The sequence below is a fragment of the Ictalurus punctatus genome, chromosome 17, assembly GCF_001660625.3.
Source record: "Ictalurus punctatus breed USDA103 chromosome 17, Coco_2.0, whole genome shotgun sequence".
NCBI classification, from domain to species: domain Eukaryota; kingdom Metazoa; phylum Chordata; class Actinopteri; order Siluriformes; family Ictaluridae; genus Ictalurus; species Ictalurus punctatus.
In genome coordinates this window covers 16,253,531-16,274,031 of record NC_030432.2, presented here as the reverse complement: position 1 = coordinate 16,274,031, position 20,501 = coordinate 16,253,531, and the positions used below count along the sequence as shown (strand labels likewise).

The 20,501-nt window shown below is 39.6% G+C and overlaps 1 protein-coding gene across 2 annotated transcripts in view; it reads right to left on the bottom strand.

Annotated features, from left to right (window-relative positions):
- Positions 1–19,589, bottom strand: part of npas1 (neuronal PAS domain protein 1) — a 41,698-nt gene extending 22,109 nt beyond the window's left edge. The window contains exons 1-4 of one of the 2 annotated variants that reach the window (XM_053687414.1): positions 18,970–19,589; positions 10,611–10,786; positions 6,433–6,671; positions 5,766–5,876 (exon numbers count right to left, since the gene is read on the bottom strand). In XM_053687414.1, coding sequence (XP_053543389.1) covers positions 5,766–5,876; positions 6,433–6,671; positions 10,611–10,705 — 445 coding nt within the window. In that variant the 5' untranslated portion in view covers positions 10,706–10,786; positions 18,970–19,589. The remainder of the gene's footprint in view (positions 1–5,765; positions 5,877–6,432; positions 6,672–10,610; positions 10,787–18,969) is intronic. The other variant, XM_017490351.3, reaches the window with a different exon arrangement.
- Positions 19,590–20,501: the final 912 nt, after the last annotated feature.

The window sequence follows — 20,501 nt, the reverse complement described above, 5'->3', positions numbered from 1 at the left end:
GAGAAACGGTTTCATGCATTTGGAGCTGTCTTGTGTCTTTTGAAAGCAGACACACTGAATCCTGAGTCAGAATCTTATTATCTATATATAAATAAATATCCACATGAACATATGTGTACAGTGAAATCAACAAACGGAATTCTATACATCTAATATTTTCCCTCTTATCTTCCTCATCTATCATCCCCTCTAATCTCGTCCTTAACTATCTTTCCACTGTTCTCTCTCTCTCTCTCTCTCTCTCTCTCTCTCTCTCGCTCTCTCTCTCTCTTTCTCTCACTTCGTGTGAAGGTCATGCAATTGATTTTCTTCTGTCTATTCATTTTTCAAGACTGGCTTTGAAACGTGGGAAGCAGACAAAAGCCAGTCCCCAGCCCACCTCCCCCTCCTCTCTGCTGCACTCTTTCTGCCCCCTCCCACCTCGCCAGTGTGTGTGCGTGTGTGTGTGTGTGTGTGTGTGTGGATGGTGTGATGAGGTTGATGGGGGATGCCGCTACACACATCACCCCCCAGGGGGCTACCGGGGCTATGCTGCACCCGATTCCACATTCCTGCAGTGGAATTACAGCCATGCATCACGCTCAGTCCCCTCTCAGCTGTGCTCTGTCATGGTCCTCCATTGTGTCAGGCCAAGAGGAAAGTCTAATTACACACTTATGAGCTAAATTAAAGGAATACTTCACCCAAAATTGCTCAAGCTAACAAAATCACTGAAAAGGCAAATTTCTATCAATTTTCTTGAACCTTTTAAGAAGGAAAAGAGTTCTGACAAGAACTACACACATCCTGGACGGGTTTTTGGTTTGTATTGGCACTGTACTGCAGGAACCATGATGATTAAGTAAATTAACAAGTAACACAACTTGTAACACAAATAGCAACACAACAACGTATTGTAACTGTCTGCAACCGGAGCTGTTCTTTATTGTGTAGGATGTTGTTTAGGATATTAAAATACACATTAGATTCTTGATTTTCCTCACAGGCTGTACACTCAATGGCCACTTTAATAGGAACACCTGTACACCTGCACATTTGTGCAATTACCCAATCAAAGAATATCCAATCATGTGGCAGCAGTGCAACGCATAAACTCATGCAAGTCTAAAACTTCAGTTAATATTCAAATCAAACATGTGATCTCAGTGTCTTTGACTGTGGCATGGTTGTTGGTGCCAGACAGGCTGGTCTGAGTACATAAGAAACTGCTGATCTTCTGGGATTTTCACACACAACTGATCTCTTTCACAGAATGGGACTTTCACAGAATGATGCAAAAAAACAAACAAACAAAAAAAACAAATAGTGAGCAGTAGTTCTGCAGGCATAAATTCCTTGTTGATGAGAGAGATCAGAGGAGAATGGTCAGACTGGTTCAAGTAGACAAGAGGGCTTTGTTAACTCAAATAAGCACTCTTTGCAACAGTGGTAAGCAGAAAAGCATCTCAGAATGCACAACACACTGAACCTTGAGCTGGGTGGGCTATAACAGCAGAAGACCACATCGGGTACCCCTCTTGTCAGCCAAGAACAAGAATCTAACGTTATAATGAACATAGACTCAGTGAAACTGGACATTTGAAGATTGTAAAAAACATCTCCCGGTCTTTTCCTCGGGCAGGAATTGCATGAAAGAGCAGGTGTACAGATGTTCCTAATAAAGTCATCTGTGAATGTACTAACTTCCACACGGACTTGTATAGCAGACACCCCACATAAACAGATTAAAACATATACACTGTTGCTATGGTGATGTTTTCTGTTTGTTTAGCATTTTGTGGAGGAGTTTCTATTGTCAGCTCTTCGTAACAATCAGAGATAAAGCTGTACATTTAAAGTTGTAACTACACAGTAAAATCCCTAGTGCTGATTTAACACCCAGAGTGTTTATTTGAGTCCAATGGACTTATATAAACACTGTAGGGTGTAAATTCGACACTGTCGGTGTTAAATCAACACTGGTGATTTAGCTGTGTACAAACGAATGGAAAGTATGATGCGTGTTCTGGTATTAATAATCAAAAATCAACTATAATCAACTTTGGGGTGGTAACAGTAACTTGTGTCAAGCCAAATCACACCACCATGTTGTTGATTATTTTCCAATAACAGCATGCCCTACTATACTTATTGAACTTACCACTTGTGTACCACTTGTGCTGCCTGTTATATTAAGAAAAAAAGGCTTTAGAAATTAGCTAGATTAGCTAGATTTTAAAACGCTGAGTTAGATAATTGACCAGTCTGTGAAACTAGAACTTGACCAATAAACAATGTTCACTATAGCTAGCTCTCCTCCAGTGTTTGACAGAAACGTACTTATTCTGGAGCTGTATGTTTCTAGTAACTATAGCCGAGAAATTAAACTTGATCCTGCTTCGTTCGGTGGAACATATTGGAAGTCCTGAGTTCCTGAAAAGATTCCAGTGATGTAAACACACCTCCATTTAGTGGGGACCATAATTCATAATCTTATCTGCATTCTGCTAACTGGCCTATGTTAGCTTTCATAAAACAAAATTGTAAAGAAACACAATGCGTTTTTAACAGGCCAAAATCCAGACTGATGTGTACGTTTTCAGCATCCTCTTTTTTCTTTACTTGACATTACATTACGTTAACTGTGGTTTTCTTGCCCTATCCAATATTGTCTATATATTACACTGTCGATAATTAAGAGCCTAACGTGTATCGGAGACCAACAGAACGAATGCTTTCATTTATCAAACTGAGGTCAGAGAATGAAAAGAATTCATCAGGAGTGTCCCATTTGTTATAATGCTCCTACACTACACTGCTGGCAAATCTATGCACTACATCACAATACATCACCTCAGAGTACAAGTACCCACGTGCACTTAACAGCATGGGGGTAAAGGCCATATCAGCTTAAATCCTACTCCCTTTATCTCAGAGCAGTCCTAGGTGGGGTCTCTGCACCTCTGTAATACTAATATCATAAGATTTTAGAGAAATAGGCAGATGTTGCACTATTATTTGAAAATAATAAAAAAAAATGTGCTGCCCAGAACGGATAAGCCTATCACACTCACACAATATACAAATGCAGCCAAGTAACACAGGTTTAACAAACGAACCAGGTGAGTAAATGAAAAGTTGGTTGCTTTTACAATTTGCATATTTTTTCACGAGGGTTAAACTAGATGCCAAAAATTCGTTAAGGTCCAGTTACATAAAAGTAGTTTACCAAAGACTACATAAGCAGCTAACATGATTGAGTATTAGCAGCATTTACCTTTCAGTTCTTAACCATTAATGATTAGTTTGTGGCTATAAATTAGACAGTTCGTTTCATAGTGGTGCTTCAGATGAGACATTTCTGTCCGTTCGTATTCACAAACAAACCACGCCGTCAGTTCACTAATCAGACCAGAGAGGGTAAATAAAATGAAATATCAATGAAAGTCTGGGAAAACTCTCCCCTTCCTGACATAATGTCTCGAGCCCTGTAGCTGTCTTCAGATAAATAATTTACAAAAAAACGCCACAACATTGGATCTGCTACAGAGTTGTGCTCGAGCTACGGAGTTTTTTCATGTTATTAGGCTCTGCTACAGTAATTTTCCAAGTACTCCGTTCGGTCTACTGAAATACTTTGCTGGCTGCACATCTTGACCACAGTCTGCCATAGGCTATAGGCTGCTGTAGGTGCTTCTTTATCTTTATCATCTATGCAATGTCAATTATTTTTTTAGTGTAGAAAAAATCATATGGTCCTTTGGGTCAGTATAAGTAGAAGATTATCATCTCTGTGAGCTGTTCTCCACAGAACGGACATTGTATTGGACAAAGAAATTGAACAAATGTGACTGACAAATAGGGAAGCTTTAATAATAATAATAATAATAATAATAATAATGCCTGTGGTAGACTTAAAGCCTTTCAGCAGTTGAATTACTGGCTTTGGCTAGACCATGAATGAATGAATCTGTTAAATCGGAGATCATGTATTAGCTTAGGCATGTATACCTCTGGCTTTTGAGCCAGACACCAACAAGAGAAAATGTGTTTGCTGTTGTGGCAGTAAACAATAAGCCATTCTACTGTTATTCAACTGAATATCTGAAATGGGCCAAGTGGCAAGCTGATTTGACAGTATGCCTGGTGCTGAAATTTTGCCCCCTATGTACTGGAACCATCTCTCTGTCCTTGTGTCTACATGAAGCACAGCGTGCTCTAATAGTGACTGAGATCATGCGGTCCTGGGTTTGGCTCTTTAAGCACGCCTTTCTGTTTCTGTGAGATCAAGTGTTGGTAGGTATGTGATAATGAGGATAAGTGAGCCACCACTGTTAGCTTACTTTGTGTTTTTAGTCAATCGTCCAGGCATGCATGAAACACACACACACACGCAGTCTCACAGTCGGGTTTCCCTCTTTCACAAACACTAGAATACACACCCATGCAAGCGCACTACTAATTGTAGCTAAGCTGTTACACCTCTGTAATAATAGCAATTAAGCAACCCTTGTAATTATGCTCTGCTCATTACATAGTTAATGTCGGTAATTACAAATTGCACAGATAATTTTGTCCTCCTTTGGAGTGCTGTCTCTTTCTCTCCAGTCATTTTGTTTGCATAGATACGACGTATGTGAGTAAGAGACAGAGAGAGAAAGCAACGGCTGGCTATTGTTGCAGCTGTGTGGAGCTTTAATGCAACAGACATAATGAGGATCACACACAGAGTAAAACAGAGATGTTGCACATAAATAGACTCCTCTGGTCCAGCCACTTGTTAACAAGCTTCAGTGAGGACTCTACCTCTTTTGTCCAGCTCAGCCGGCTCTGAGAAATATCCGCCCACAGGAAGCGGCTAATTGGCTCTTAGATATATTGTTCAATTCACATTTGTGATGAGCTTTACAGAGCATGAAATGAACAATAAGTTGAATCGGATGAGCCCATGATGCCAAATGGTCTCAGAAATGAGTCCTCAAGCACAAAAAAAAAACACAACATGAAGGTGACTGTAGTTTTTGTTCCTCAAAAAACAGAGTTAGATATATATTTTTGTGCCACCTAAAGTTGCGAGTGAACCAGTAAATGCATTATTTCAGATGAGCCGTATTTAGCTCCGCATGACTGCAAGTGATTACTCCTGTGGCGCAATCTCAATTACTTTTCCTACTCTGTGTGTGTGTGTGTGTGTGTGTGTGTGTGTGTGTGTGTGTGTGTGTGTGTGTGTGCGCGTGTGTGTGTGTGCCTGAACGCCATCTCCCCACTCTACATTCTCTGCAATTTTTAAAGTGAAAGTATCCCCAGTGACATACACAGGCGACCTATAAGACAATAATAGCCTATTCCATTTAAATTCATAATTTAAATTAATAACGCATTTGTATTCATCGACAGCCTGCCACTGTCATGTTAGAATTGAGTTTGGCTGGAGCTTGCTCTCAGCCACCTCCGCTGTTAATAGCGCTCTCGTATGTGAATGGCTCTCTGATTGATGCTATTGTCAATAAGGGTTTCATACAAATCACAACTTCAAAGCAGATATTTAGAAATTCGCTGTGTATTTTCCGCCAATAATTCCACTGAAATATTTACATCACAATTCATTTCCCTACACTGTGGCACACAGAGAGATTTAAGTGAAAAAAAAATGCACATACAATGCCAGCACATACAAATAATTCATTACCCTTAATTCTTTTCAAAAACTAAAAGAAAGATTAAAGATGACAGACAAAATAAATTCCTTAAGATAGTTCAAAAATGGCTCACAGCCAGGTTCTGACCACTGAGGATGATGGATGGATGATGGAGTTTCAGACTGACAGGGAAATCAGCTACATAGATGCCAGTGGATGAAATGCGTCTGAACATGACTTCAGGTGGTTTGAGCAGGTCTGTGTTGAAAAAACAGCATTTGCTGTCAGTGAGTTTATCTAATTTAGATGTTTTTTTAAAAAAAGAGCTTATATATATATATATATATATATATATATATATATAAACAAAATGACAAAATATATAGACAAATATAGGCAAAATCACATTTAACATTTTTAACTTTTACAGAAACAGATTACTAGTTCTGCTTTTTCTGTATCAAATGAGATTAAGGATCGAGTTTGAATGCAGTTAGTAGCCTTTGAGCAAAATTTAGTCAGATTAAATTTAGATGAAGTTGATAATCTCGCAGGAAATTCTGGATTGAACATGTGACTAACAAGTGTTATTCCATCATAAAATCTATTTAAAAAAACAACAACAACAACAACAACGACAAACTATCAGGTTTCAATACGCCTTTGTAGCAACAATTGTTATAAATTGTTATAGATTAAAAAAGGATTTTGGATTATTGAAAAACTGTCTAGTTCTATGGTTTTCTTGTTTTCTTACATTTTACAAATGTTATCATTGTGAAAAGCAGAGCTGTGAGTTGAAGTCAGTGCTCACCCTTGTTGCAGTTATTGTCCCCCTCCAGCAGGGGGCTCCAGGGTGGGTCTCCCTGACTGGCAAAATGCCTCATGTGCAGGTAGCTGATGGTTAGGCGGATGACCGAGGCCTTGTCCAGCTGGCTGGTGATGGCGCCAGGGAGAGGCAGCATTTTGGCCAGTTCAAAAAACTCAAAGTTCTCTTTACCGCGTCGTGAGCGAGCCGCATTTCGGGACTTCTCCTTCCGCAGGTTTTGTAAACTGAGAGGATGAGAAGCATGGACAAAAATGATTAGAGAGTGTGAGAAAGGGTACGATTAGTTTGTTATATCTGTGAGTAGAAGGATGAGATCATACAGTCTACTTTTTTCAGATAAATGTTAGCAGTTTTATTTTATTTGAATTAGTTTCCTAAAAAGAAAAAAGAATCATCTTAAAAAGAATAATCCGCCTTGTTATTTCTCTAAAAGAAAAAGATTTCAACTTGAAATGTGCTCATCAATTTCGTTTCACACTCAGGACTTGCCATGGCATTTTCTATGATTTAACCAAGATTTAACAAATATTATTTGTGATGTTTGCAGGCTTTAGATGCCATTTAATTTCAATTTATATTCAGTTGGTTCATATACCCTCCCCCAACTCAGATTTAACGGATTATATAAGTAAACAAACAAACAAACAAACAATCTGATGCCTAAACCAAGTAAATTATTCTTGTCAGTCTCACAAATATTTCAGCCCATCTTTCCCATCTAATGAGATAATATGCTGAACTTCCTTGGAATATGCGGAACTTTTGAGTCTAAGAGCACAAAATCTTTATAAGGTTTTTAAGTGTGGTGAGAACTACACCTACAATGTTTGCTGCAACAATTTAGGTCTTCTTCTCTAGCTAGAAACAATGCATGACCATTCATCCGAGAACATTATGAAATAAACCATTAATACAGCGGTTGTTTTTTCTCTTGAGGAAAATTTCGATATCCGCCATCCTTCTATTTTCCATACCGCTTATCCTACACAGGGTCGCGGAGGAGCCTGGAGCCTATCCCAGGGAACTCCCAAGGGGAACGAGGCAGGGGACAGACTGGACGGGGTGCCAACCCATACCGCACTGCACCGCACAGGGCACAATCACACACACACTACAGACAATTTGGAAATGCTAATCAGCCTACAGCGCATGTCTTTGGACTGGGGGAGGAAACCGGAGTACCCGGAGGAAACCCCTGAAGCACGGGGAGAACATGCAAACTCCACGCACACAGGGCTGAGGGAAGATTTGAACCTCCAACCCCAGAGGTGCGAGGCAAATGTACTAAGCTGGATTGTCACTTTTCATGGATGATTTAAAGGAAATTGTATCTTTTAAAAAATATATAAAAATTCCATGCGACTTGAACATTAGACTGTATATTTCCCATTTAAGTTTTCTAAGATGTGTGGGAAGCCTGTTGCTTGTATAAATCCTTGGATTTATTTCTAAATGACTCAAGGATCACACAGTGAGATCAATGACAACAATAACAATGACAACAACAACAAACACAAGAAGGTGCTATCAAAATGTACACCTCTCCTGCTACGCAGCTGTTTTTGAGGGTCCTTTAAAATCAGACCACTACAATTCCAATATAGTAAGGCACTCAGGAGCAGGTCAGGGGATAGAGGCTGAGAAAGCAGAGCTAACCTACAGTGGCAGCGAGGGAGCGATCAGCCTGTTCACTGCCTGTTTCCATTAGCTGTGCCCTGTTCCACTCCTGCACTAACCTGAGATCAGTCTAGTCACCAGGAGGCTGCAGAAAAGGCTGGTCTTGGATCAGTTCTCTAGGGCTAATTCTCTGGAAGAATACAGACATTGAGCTCTTTTCACAGCCTGCCTCCTGGGTAGCAAGCCACAAGTCTTGATTGAGGGATCAATGGAGAAGAAGGAGCATCTGAGAGGTAGGCCAGGTAGCCTGTCACTCTGATTGGGTATCGACCTGCCCTCAGTGGGGCCTGAGTGGGGGGAATTATGTTGTCACGGCGACTTCACAATTTGTGTCTGTGCTGGAAGAAAGAGCCGACATGCCCCCCTCACACACCCATGTCTGTGACATTGATTCTCATTCTGGGGGGCTGTAGATATGTAACAGCAAAGAGAAAGGGGAGGAATTCAAAGAGAAAGGAAGTGTGTGTGCGTGCGTGTGTCTCACAGTATGCGTATAGAGAAGAAAGGAAAAATAAATGAGCCTTCAAAAAAGCTTCCTTTGTAAATAGTGGCTAGTAGCTAAAACTTCACCATATGTAGGATTCGAAATAATATAAGAGAAACACATCTTCCATAAGATGTCGAGTGAAACAGGATATTCAGGCAGGAAGAATTGTTAGCTTGCATTTTTGTTTAAGTCATCAGGATTTGACTGGATTGTGAAAGCTTATTTATTATTCATTGCCCGTCAGTGGAGTGTCCAGATTTTAGAGCATTGTGTGGACAGGTAAATGCACACTAAAGGGTCGTATCTGCTAACTATATACAGGTCAAAGGTCTTCTTGGTGGAGAATATAATGGCATTATTGAATTATCTTTACACTTTCTCTATTGTTTATTATTTTTGGCCAAAATACAAACTGTATAACACTACATTGACGTAAATAAACATGAAGTAGATATGAATCTCTGTGTCTGCTTATACCAAAGTGCTGATGAATGCTGATTGGTTGATTCATTTTCAATAACAGCAGCTCGGACAGTACTTTCCAGCTGAAAGATTTATATGAATGCACTTGTTTTAAATGCATTATTGTTTCGACAGTAAAATATATAGTACATTGTTACTTGCATGCCAAATTTCTACACATAAATGGATGTTTAGCTAGTATTTTTGGAAAAAGTCTCCAGTGACAGCTGTAACTTTAACTATACATGTAACTATAAATCAATAAAAAAAAATACGACGTGCCACTTTTTAAAATAAATACAGTTTCCAGTGTTGGCAAATTGCTGTGGTATAAGAGGAATAAAACACTTCAGGATGTGCTGTTATTGGAAAGTAATCAACTTCATGGCGGTAAGAGTACACACCAGCCTGGCACTGATTATTTTCATATAACAGTTTTATTCTTATATACTGTAAATTGCACATAAGGAGTAATCCTCTCAGAAATTTGATTTGAGATCAGAGCAGGGTTCATAAGGCTTATTTTACCACCACTTACATGTGCATGATAGTCTAAAAATCAGAAGACATATAGAGATGGGCATAGAAGTCGTTGCATTTTGATGGGTGAATATACTAAAATGAAGTCTTTCATGGGATTCATACTGATAAATTGTGCACATTAAACAGAACTAAGGTAAAAAAAAAAGAAAAAACTATTTCATGTTGTCTTTGAGCAATGTGTGTATCCGTGTGTGAGGGAGAATGTGTCTATTAAGCTGTCTCTTGAATCTTCTTTCAGTTTGCTAATAGCAGTTGTGCTGTGTTCTCTCACAGCCTGTAAAACAGACGTGTTCTGTGTGAAAGAGCCCTTTAAAACATCTCGTTATTACACTAGAATGTCTCTGGAGAGACACAATCAATATGGCACCATCGATTCAGAGTTTTATATCCACCTACAGACGAGGCGACGTTAATAATGCCATTGAAATTTCTTTAATGTTTAAGTAATGGAACCAAACAGTCTGTAGCACACAGAGGGAAGTTTATCCATGCATGTGCACTATATTTTAGTGTATTGCAGCCTGACTGTGTTATGTTGTAGGTGTGTTGTAGATAAGATTTTGTTATTCACCTTCTTATTAATATCATTGGGTTGATTAAAAATCAGGCTTTTACATTCATAACAATTCACATGACACAGTGTTCATAAAAAGTTACAAACTTTAAAGTTCGGAAGAGTTCTTAATACTTCATTTGTATTGAACTGGAGGAAATCCAATGAGATTTCCCTTGCTAGTTCATATAAATTTGTGTCCTATCTCATTTCCCTTGAAGCAAGATTGTGTCTCATTGTTTTAAAACATTCGGAAAAGTCTACTTTATTGTAATTACTATACAATAATAATTGTAAATACGCTATAATTTTAGTGAATATAATTTTCCCATTCATGTTTATTGGACATGCAAATAGATTAAAATATTATAGCAGAAATTATACAAATATGTTTATAAATGCATGATTTCTATGTATTGCATACAAGACAAGCAGTCTCACCAGGGCAAAGTGGGCGGTTTAGCGAGGAGTCCTTGCAGGAAGTCCCACTCCACACTAACACACTTTCCCTCACTGACGAACGGCATGGCTGCCATCCTGTTCCGCACACGCCGCCGCTTCTAATGCAGGCTGCGATCGGCTGAGGCTATGTCAGACCCAGATCTCCCGCAGAGGGGCTGAACAGACGCGGAAATGGAGGACAAAAAGGAGGAAGAGAAGGGTTAGCTGACCAAGTCACAACCCTCATGTTTTATTAATTACTTCAAAATGCATAATTGACCCAAACAATCACATGTGTAGCAATACATGTACAAAGTTTATATGAAAAATTGTATTATATTTCATTATATCTTATTGTATATGCTATTGCGAATGCAAACAATATTGATAGAAACAGACACACAAAACCCCTTTACGTGGTTTATATGACAGAATGTGCACCTGTGACATCTGAAAATGACCTCTTTCTCAAAATGATCTCAACATAATGCTGTAATATACATATGAATTATTTAAAATGACAGCAACCCGCGAATGACCATACAGAAAGATGCAAATACACACACATACACAGTCCTCTGGTCCAGCTTCCAGAGTTTCTAGTGCCATTTCAGTGGAATCCCCAGTGCTTGGCTAGTCTGTATGACATTTAAAGGGCTGGCTTGCCCTCCAGCAGCCTGGTGTCACCCCCACCAGTGCTCGCTGCCCTCTGGCCAGCCCTGGGTGCCACTCAGCACTATCGTTGATCTAAACCACTCTGGCATAAAGCCCTGGACTTACATCACCTCTCTGACCTTACCTGGCACACGCATAGACACACACCGACATCCGGGTGACCTCTGGTGTGAGTCGATGAAATCTATGACCTGACATTCAACCCAGCTAAACCTGAATTAGCAGCTGCTTAACGCTGGACTATCTGCTTCATCGTGACTGAGAAACGCTTAGGGACCAAATAAGAGCATATGCATGATGTGGACTGAAATTATGTGGTTAATGATCTGAGCAGACCTGAGATAAGCTTATACACTGCTTCTGGTAGACATACCAGAGGTTTTCAATGGAGAGTTGCATGGGGACTACTGAATCTCGGTGGATGAGGAATTTCTTTGGTTCTGATTGAAGCTGCTTTCAACTTGTGCGACTAGGCAGCATGCAACCATGCAAATCTGTACTGCTTATCCTACACAAGGTCGCAGGGAGTCTGGAGCCTATTCCAGGGGACTCAGGGCACAAGGAGGGGGACACCCTGGATGGCACCCATCCTGCACACACACTACGAACAATTTGGAAACGCCAAGCAGCCTACAACATGTCTTTGGACTGGGGAAGGAAACCTCCAAAGTATGGGGAGAGCATGCAAACTCCACTCACACAGAGTAGAGGTGGGATTCGAACCTCAGCTCTGGAGGTGCAACTAAGCACCAAAGGTGCCACTAAGCCACCAAACCCCCTGTCGTTCATGTTTTAGTATTGTTAGTCAAAACAAGTCATTCTGAAAATTGTGTATCAGTGAGAGTATAGAGTATATACATGATGTGGATTGAGAATTTGCCAGATGTTATCAGTTAAACGGAATCAGTGTGTGAATTATTCAATGCCCTTTGTGAAAGCCATTTTGCTATCTTGTATTTTAAAGTCTGCAGTTAACAAGATTCTAGCTAGAAAGTTCTTGTATGAAAGAAAGAACTTTACTTACAGTGACCAAAACAAATGTGAAATGCCTGGAATTAAAGAGGAACAAACAGCTTAGCTACAAATAAGCGGATTGACCATGCTAGTTATGAGATACCAATTTATTTAAGCAACTAATTTTAGTGGATAGCTAGCATCATATCGTCAAGCAACACTCTACACAAGTAACTGAATATCTAATTGTGTGGTAAATGAATTCAGGGCTCTCATTCGTCTTACATGACTAAGTTAGCTAGCTAACTCACAAATATTTGCTCAGATAATAATGTTTCGCTTAACAACGAGTGAATATGTAATGAAGCAGTCAAGCTTGAAGTGTCTTTTTGACACAATAAATGAACAAACATATTTTAGTGTGTACCCCAAACCAGTGTAATTTGCAGCTAGTCACAGATAGATTCTTTTAACTAGCCAAATCTGACTGTTCTTACAAAGTCTCTGTAACTATAAAGACATAATCTGTGAAAATACCAGCTATTACATCTCTTCTGTGACTGCTCATAGGATCAAAGTGAGATAAGCTACACTCCTAATCTCTCTCTCTCTCTCTCTCTCACTCTGTTTTTCTCTCTCCATCTGTCACATGTGTACTCATGTTATCAATCCTATCGAAGTCCTCTCTGGTATTTAGTCTATCTTTATCCTCCATCTAATCAGGTAAAATCTTTCTCTCCACCTTCACTAACTCTTTAGACATAGCGGAGGTGCATTCCACCATAATCATTTAATTAACTTTATAACCTCGTAGCTGGTTGTGTCACTATGCATGTTCTTTAAAAATGGACGTACTCATGAGCAAACACTGGAGCAGATGATCACCTATGATAAGATCTATTCAATGTCAAAAATGTCACTTCCATATTAGCAATATATACACGTGTTTACATGTGATTCTGATTTAGCAGCCAGCATGATTTAGTGAAGTGATACAATACAGTCAAGTGCAAAAGTTTGTGTACCCTTGGAACAAAACAAACAAATTGATATAAATCAAACATTAGGTGAGCTAGGGTTTACAGGGTCAGATCCTGTAAATCAGTCCAAATAGTGCACATAGTTTATGTTAAGATATTAATATAGATTTCCCCCCTAATTTCTCTATTTGAATGTGATATAAATATTCTCTAATAACTTGCATGCCCACTCTATATCTCTTTCTGTCTTCTTCAAATCATGTCTACAGACTGAGAAGGTCATGGCAAAATGTCTTTAAAACATTTTTTTTTTTTAGTTGATGAAAATGTCTTATGTTTGGGTTTGGTGTGTTGGTATGTAGCAAAATTTAGTTTCTTTATTTATTTATGTTAGCAATTGGGACTTCTTTCTTTTAGTAGGGGTACATTTTCCTTTTTGCCACTCAAAAAAGGTGGGGGATGCAAACTTTTGCGCTCAACTGTAACCTTTTAAACTGCACCCTGTGGGGTGGGAATTTTCATGCAGCCAACAATGTAATTTGATTAAAATGTAGTGCCATGATGTGATTATAAAACAATCGTTTACCTTGCTGTAAAATGACTTTTTTTTTTTTTTTTTACAAAATTTTATTATCTACATTATGACTTTTCTTGATACCTTTAAAATATATAAATTTCGCCCGTCATGCAAAACACTAGGTGTGATATATGTCCAGAGTGTTTTTATTCAGAAATGTTTGATACTATTGATATTTTGGATAAATTCTTAGATCCAGATGCTACATCTAAGAATGTCTATTTTATATATACCATCACGGCACAATATTTTGACATGGAAGAGAATAGACAATGCATTTATGCTCTTTGTTCCTATTCCTTTGGGATTTGTCCAATACAGTGTAAAGCTGTTCTTTATTTTGAAGACTAACAAAGTCCGCTGTGCCTTAAACTCTTGGCCCTGAGAGCAGTAATGGCAGGTTCTGGTGGCCGATGGGTTCTCACTGTAGCTGGAACACAGAAGCATGCTGGGGCCGAGGCCACGGTTGGGGACGAGGCCAGGGTTTATGTTTGGCAGAGCTTGGGCTGTTTGTTTTCAGAGGGGATCATTAATTAGGGCCTCCAGCTGTCAGAGCTTCGTTAGCATGCTCCGCCCCACCCCTCAGAGAGGCCAAGCAAGGAAATGAACACATTAAAGCCACTTCGCACGCACACAATGCAGCAATTGAGCTTCAAACACACACACACACACACACACACACACACACACACACACACACACACAAATCCCAGCGTTATGCACCTCATATTTACATGCCAGATGTTACGCTGCCATTCTGTTTTTAAATGTCACACACACTCGTATGGAGATGACCACCGGATTTCTAGTCAGCTGTGGAAACATTTACTTTTTTTCAGGACCTTGACCTTCAGGTGGTCATTTCACTTTTAGCCAATTGAGTATGGGCAGGTCACATGGAATAAAGTACTTGTTTAATGTTTCTCAGTAACAACGCTCTTTACTGAATAGAAAAAGAGTAATAACACTGGTGGCTACACTAAATTGTGATGAAACTCAGCGTGATCTTCTACTGCTATAGTTCATGGTGTTCATGGCACGAGATGTAAACATGGAACTAAGGCTTGAAATGAGCTTTGTATCTCACAAGCCACTGTGGCTGGTCATTATTAACATTTAGTATCCAGTCAGCAGGTTCACTAGCCAAATCCTGAATGGTCTTCCTGTTGTTGATTTTTAAATTATTATTATTTATTTACTGTCTACTAATCACAATAGATGGTTTTCCCATATGTTTCCATTAACACCATCGGTCTTAACAAAATATTAGCCTGTTTACTGGTTCATACTCAAGCCACCTACTACAAATTGTCTATTCTCATTCAAGCGTATGCTTCTTATTTCACTTTCCCTCATCATTTTCTTGTGCGCTGTCTGTTCTGTCACTATTTAACTGGATGTTTTACACCAAATTTGGTCTAGCTAGTTTTCCATGCTGTGAGAATAGATAAACAGAAGACACAACAGAAATCACAATTTTCTTATCCAGCTGAGATAAGCTAGAGGAAGAACGCTCAGACTGTGGGAAGAGGAAGGCATATCAGAAGTGGTACAGACATTTTGTATGAATCGGAAGATCCATGTGTGTTTGCAAAAATGTAAATAACTCTGCAGCATTAATGGTCTATATGGTCTATACAATATATATTACCAATCAAAGGTTTGGATACACCAGACTGAATATTTTCAATCGCCGTAAAACATTTTTGATAAAGGCTTATAGTTGAAATTTTTAAAAAGTGTTCTTATAAAGGAGTTTTAACTTATCATTATTATTATATTCATGAAGCTGCCAAGAGTGTTCAAGATCTATTAGAAATATTGAGAATTTTAAATATACAAATATTTTTTATTTATACATAATTGCATATTTCACAAACGGAAGTAAATAGTGAAAAAGAGAACCCTTTATGATGAGGTGTATCCAATCTCAGCTGACAGGTAAAACCAGATATTCAAAGATTTTCTAATGATAATTTCTCCCCTCATCTGAAGTGCATTAGGAAGTCAGGTGTAGTCTCATGTTCTCTGACTACTGATCAGTCAACTCTGTCCATCTTGCTATCTCTCTCTTTTAAGTAGACTGTCCTCTTGTTTTTCGGCGCAAACTGCTATGTTTTTTCATGTTCGACCTTGGCGGTTCGCAATCATTCCCCCTCCAAGGTTCCCCTCATCTCTCCAGGGCTGCAGCTCACAGCTTTGCTTTTCCTACACCATTAATTATCTAATGGAATCAATACACAGTTTGATTAGATCAAAATGACCCCGCCCCGCCCCTGACCAGCTACAGATATGATAAGGGTGATGCAATGGACAGCGAGAGTGAGACCCATCAGCATGTCGAGGCCCCTGATCTTGTGTTTTTTCCCTCACAGTGAATGAGCAGTAACTTAGATGGTTGAAAAAATTATTTGCAGCTGCATATTCGCAGATGTTCATGGGTGACAGAGTAAAAGAAAAGCAGACGTTTTCAAACTTTGCCCATCAGTGCTTATATTTAATGCCTTTTATTAAAGCCTTCCTGATCTCTGAACGGAAACTCTTTCAAAGGAAAGCTTTCATATTTGCTAAGACATTCGAGAATATTTAGTATGTGAGGTTATAAACTTCATTTTCATACACATCGTTATAATGAATTTAGCAACAGAACAAATTAAACAGAAGCACACACACATTACAAACAACCCACAGCAATGATCACAGCAAGGTTTCCCTTGAAGCACAGATAGATTGGTGTGTGTATATTTCTTAGCATTAATACAGTACCTGTGCTTCATTATTTAATACACCTGATCCTCAATCTGATGTTAGAATTTATGAATAAAATATTCTTTTTATTAGTTTTAATATTTATAGGTTATTTTAGATAAGTGAGCTCATTCATAAATCATGTCTGAAGACATAAAATGTGTAACACACCCATCCATCTATCTTTCCATCCATCCATCCATCAATCTATATACACAAGATATGAGACAGTTTTGTATATGTGACCGATCAGCTTTAGCCACTTTGATGCATTTCCCAGCCTCAAAACAAAGCTTCAGCTTTTTTTTAAGAGGTTGATGTTTTGGGGGTACGGAGAAGCAGGATTGTGTATATGATGTTTATAAAAAATATCTGTGTGTGTGTCCCTGCAGAGTGGGTTATGAATGGCAGAAGATGTTATGTAAGGGCCACAGTGGGCTCCAATGGACAGGCTGACCACAGATCAGGTCAACAGAGTGTGACACCAACAGCCTCTTCCTGACACACCGCTGACACAGTCTGTCACCGGACCTGTCCGTCCCCTTAGGTGCATATGTATATGTGTGTGTGTGTGTGTGTGTGTGTGTGTGTGTGTGTGTGTGTGTGTGTTGCACCGTAAACAGTCCTATTGCTCTCTCACCTCAGACTGTGTGTGTGTGTGTTTGTTTTGCACCGTAAACAGTCCTATTGCTCTCTCACCTCAGACTGAGTATGTGTGTGTGTGAGCTCATGACAGCAATAACACTCCAACAAGCCCCATGACAGTGCGTCTGTTTACATTTTCCTTTCCACTTCTGCACTTTCAAGAATATTTCCAATGAACTTTGCATGATCAGTAGTGCTGGATATGTACACATATGATGTACCACTCCCTCACTGTATAGGAAAGCATGGAGGAAATTACATAGCAGAATATATAAAACACTCGTGAGTCTATATGGCCTGAAATTAAGGTCCTCTAGAAAACAGCATGTCAAAAAGAATGGCAATTATATACAGCATTTTGTGAATGAATACAAATACTTTTAGTTGATTTTAGGATTCAATCTCAGAAGCATTAGTGCAACGGGGATAGTTTTAAAGAAAAATACTAAAACAGAAAATGAGTTAAGGACAACAAAAAGAGAACACACACATCAATGAACTCTTTAATCTCAGATTAACTGCTTCAAGCTTTTTAAGTCTTTATCGCACCACTAATCTGTTCTCTAGCCCGCTGCTTTACAAAACTTTTCACCTAAGTAGTAATATTTATCTAGTATTTATCTTTTTTACTTCGATCAAAGCAGGTCTGATCTATTTTTCAGCCATCTTCATATATTTGATCACACTTCATAATTCCCTGGAACAGGATTCATTTGGCAATAAACACTTATTCAGGAGGAAATTTAAGATTAAGGAAGATGCATAATGGCTAAATACTGTCACAAACTGATTAAAACTTATCAAAACAAATGGTCTATATATATTATATATATTTGCATTTCAAACATTAGAGAAGTCAATCCATGGTAATCTATCTGCTATTTTTCGGAGGTTGGAGGAAACTGGAGTACCTGGAGTAAACACATGCAGAGACTGAGAGAACAAGTAATAACTCCACACAGAGAAACAGACTAATAATAATAATAATAATAATAATAATAATAATAATAATAATAATAATGATGATGATGATGTTTGTTGTTGAACACAATGCTTTCTAGTAAAGGTTTGTCTCATTATCAAGGGTAAAGTCACTTGTAACAGCAGCGAGGACTGAATCTGAATAGCTTTTAGTTTGTTACAAAAAAAAAAAAAGCACTCCTCATTCTTCAGACGCTGGAATCATTCATCTCTTCACACAGTCGCAATGCTTAATAGAATATAAAAGTTCAGTTTTGTTCATTGCAAGCGGTAATATTTTAAATAGACTCGTTTAATCCAAGTGATTAAATCCACAGGCATCAGATAACAAAACCGTGTTATCCTCTCCCTCTTGGTAAGTAGCTTACACGGAAAGGGGCATCATTATAGAAGAGCTAATCCTATAAAATCCATTAATTAACAGAGACATAATGTAGAATAGCCGAGAGCAGCGGGCTGCGGTCATCACAGCCAGTGTGTGTGTGTGTGTGTGTGTGTGTGTGTGTTCAGAAAAGTGCCGACGGTCCCAAACTTTCCCACCATCAAACCCACAGGCACATGGCTACTAACAAGCGCAGAGCAAAGCCCCACAGAGACTAACACAGAAGATACGGAAACACTAAACCAGCAACACCAAGGCACAGGACTGGAAGGTTGTAATGTTAAGAACACACATTAGTGACGTGCCACAACCACAACCAAGTGCAAAAGCACGTGCTTAAATGGTGTGTGTGTGTGTGTGTGTGTGTGTGTGTGTGTGTGTACACTTTCCAGAACAAAAAGTAAAAAGTGGACTAACCTGATGTGCATGTCCAGTGTTGAGCGGCTATGCTGGGACACACGCCTCCTTCCTTTCCTCTTCCTCGGATGCCCCTGCTTTGGACAAATACCTTACGCACGACCCGCACGTTCCAGGACCCTCACGCGCAAAGGCGCGCGCGCACACAAACTCTCTCTCTCTCTCTCTCTCACGTGGGTTACAAGGGGTCAGACTGGACGGAAAACAATCCAGATCACACAAAACACCAGACAGACACACACACACACACACACACACCTCTCTATCCACCACGAGTATACATGCAACGCAGAGAGAGAGAGAGAGAGAGAGAGAGAGAGAGAGAGAGCGCGCGTGTGTGTGTTTGCGTCTGTGTGCGCGTTAGCAATGACAGAGACACCTGCGCGTCTCTCCCTCACTACAACTCTGTCGTTTTTCTGTCTCTCTGCACTTTCCTTCCTACTATCCAGCTCAGATACTTCTCAGATATGACTTGAGGGAAAAGAGTATACTCTCTCTCTCTCTCTCTCTCTCTCTCTCTCTCTCTCTCTCTCGCCCCTATCCTAGCAGGAGCTTTTTCTCTTTATTTCCTCTCGGGAAAGCAAGCTATGCACACCAGTTGTCTCTTCTCTCTCTCTCTCTCTCTCTCTCTCTCTCACTCACTCTCTCTCCCTCCCTCCGTTGGTCTCTGTGCCTTTCGCTCTCTTTCTTCTGCAATTGCTAGTAAATATAAAAGGCATGCTTGTACAGCCCCTGCCTCTCTCTCTCTCTCTCTCTCTCTCTCTCTTCCACTCACTTCTACTCCTCCCTCTCTTTCTCAGTCTCTCCCTCGCTTTCGTTTACCCTCCCTCCCTCCTCTTGACTGGCCCTTACTTTCTTTCTCACTGTCAAAGCTGCCTTTCAAATGCTGATTAGCACCCAGAGTAAAAGAGAGAGAGAGCGAGAGAGAGAGAGGAGGGCTTTGCCTAAGAACAAGGAGAGGATTCCATCACATTGAACCACAGTGTAAACCATTTCCTTTCACATTATCTCTCAGATGTTACGCAAAGAAGTGAGCATCCTCTCACATCCATCTGAGGATCACCAGACACAAACACACTCAAAAATATCAGCGAATAATCTCACTCTGGTAGTTAGTTAGCTTTTGCCAAACCTATTTCTCTCTCCTCCCCCGTTCGTTCCCCTTGCCCTCAAACACTACTCAGAATATTGATACATTGGCCCCTCCTTTTTACCCTTCTCCATCTCTCTCTCTTTCCCTACTCCTCTCTCTCTCTCTCTCTCTCTCTCTCTCTCTCTCTCTCTCTCTCTCGCTCTCTCCATCATTCACTTTCTCCGCTGAATACTGATAGGCTGTCTACTTCGTGGTCTGGGTTTCAAATTTTCTCTCTCTCTCATTTTCTTAGTCTTTCTGCAATCATGAAAAGGCCCAAAGAATCATAACGACTGGAACACGCAACAGAAGTTAATACACTGACTTCAACATAAATTCAGTTAAGTACCATTTCAATTTATAGGCAGCTAAGATGGGTTATGAGAAGGGTCAATGAAGA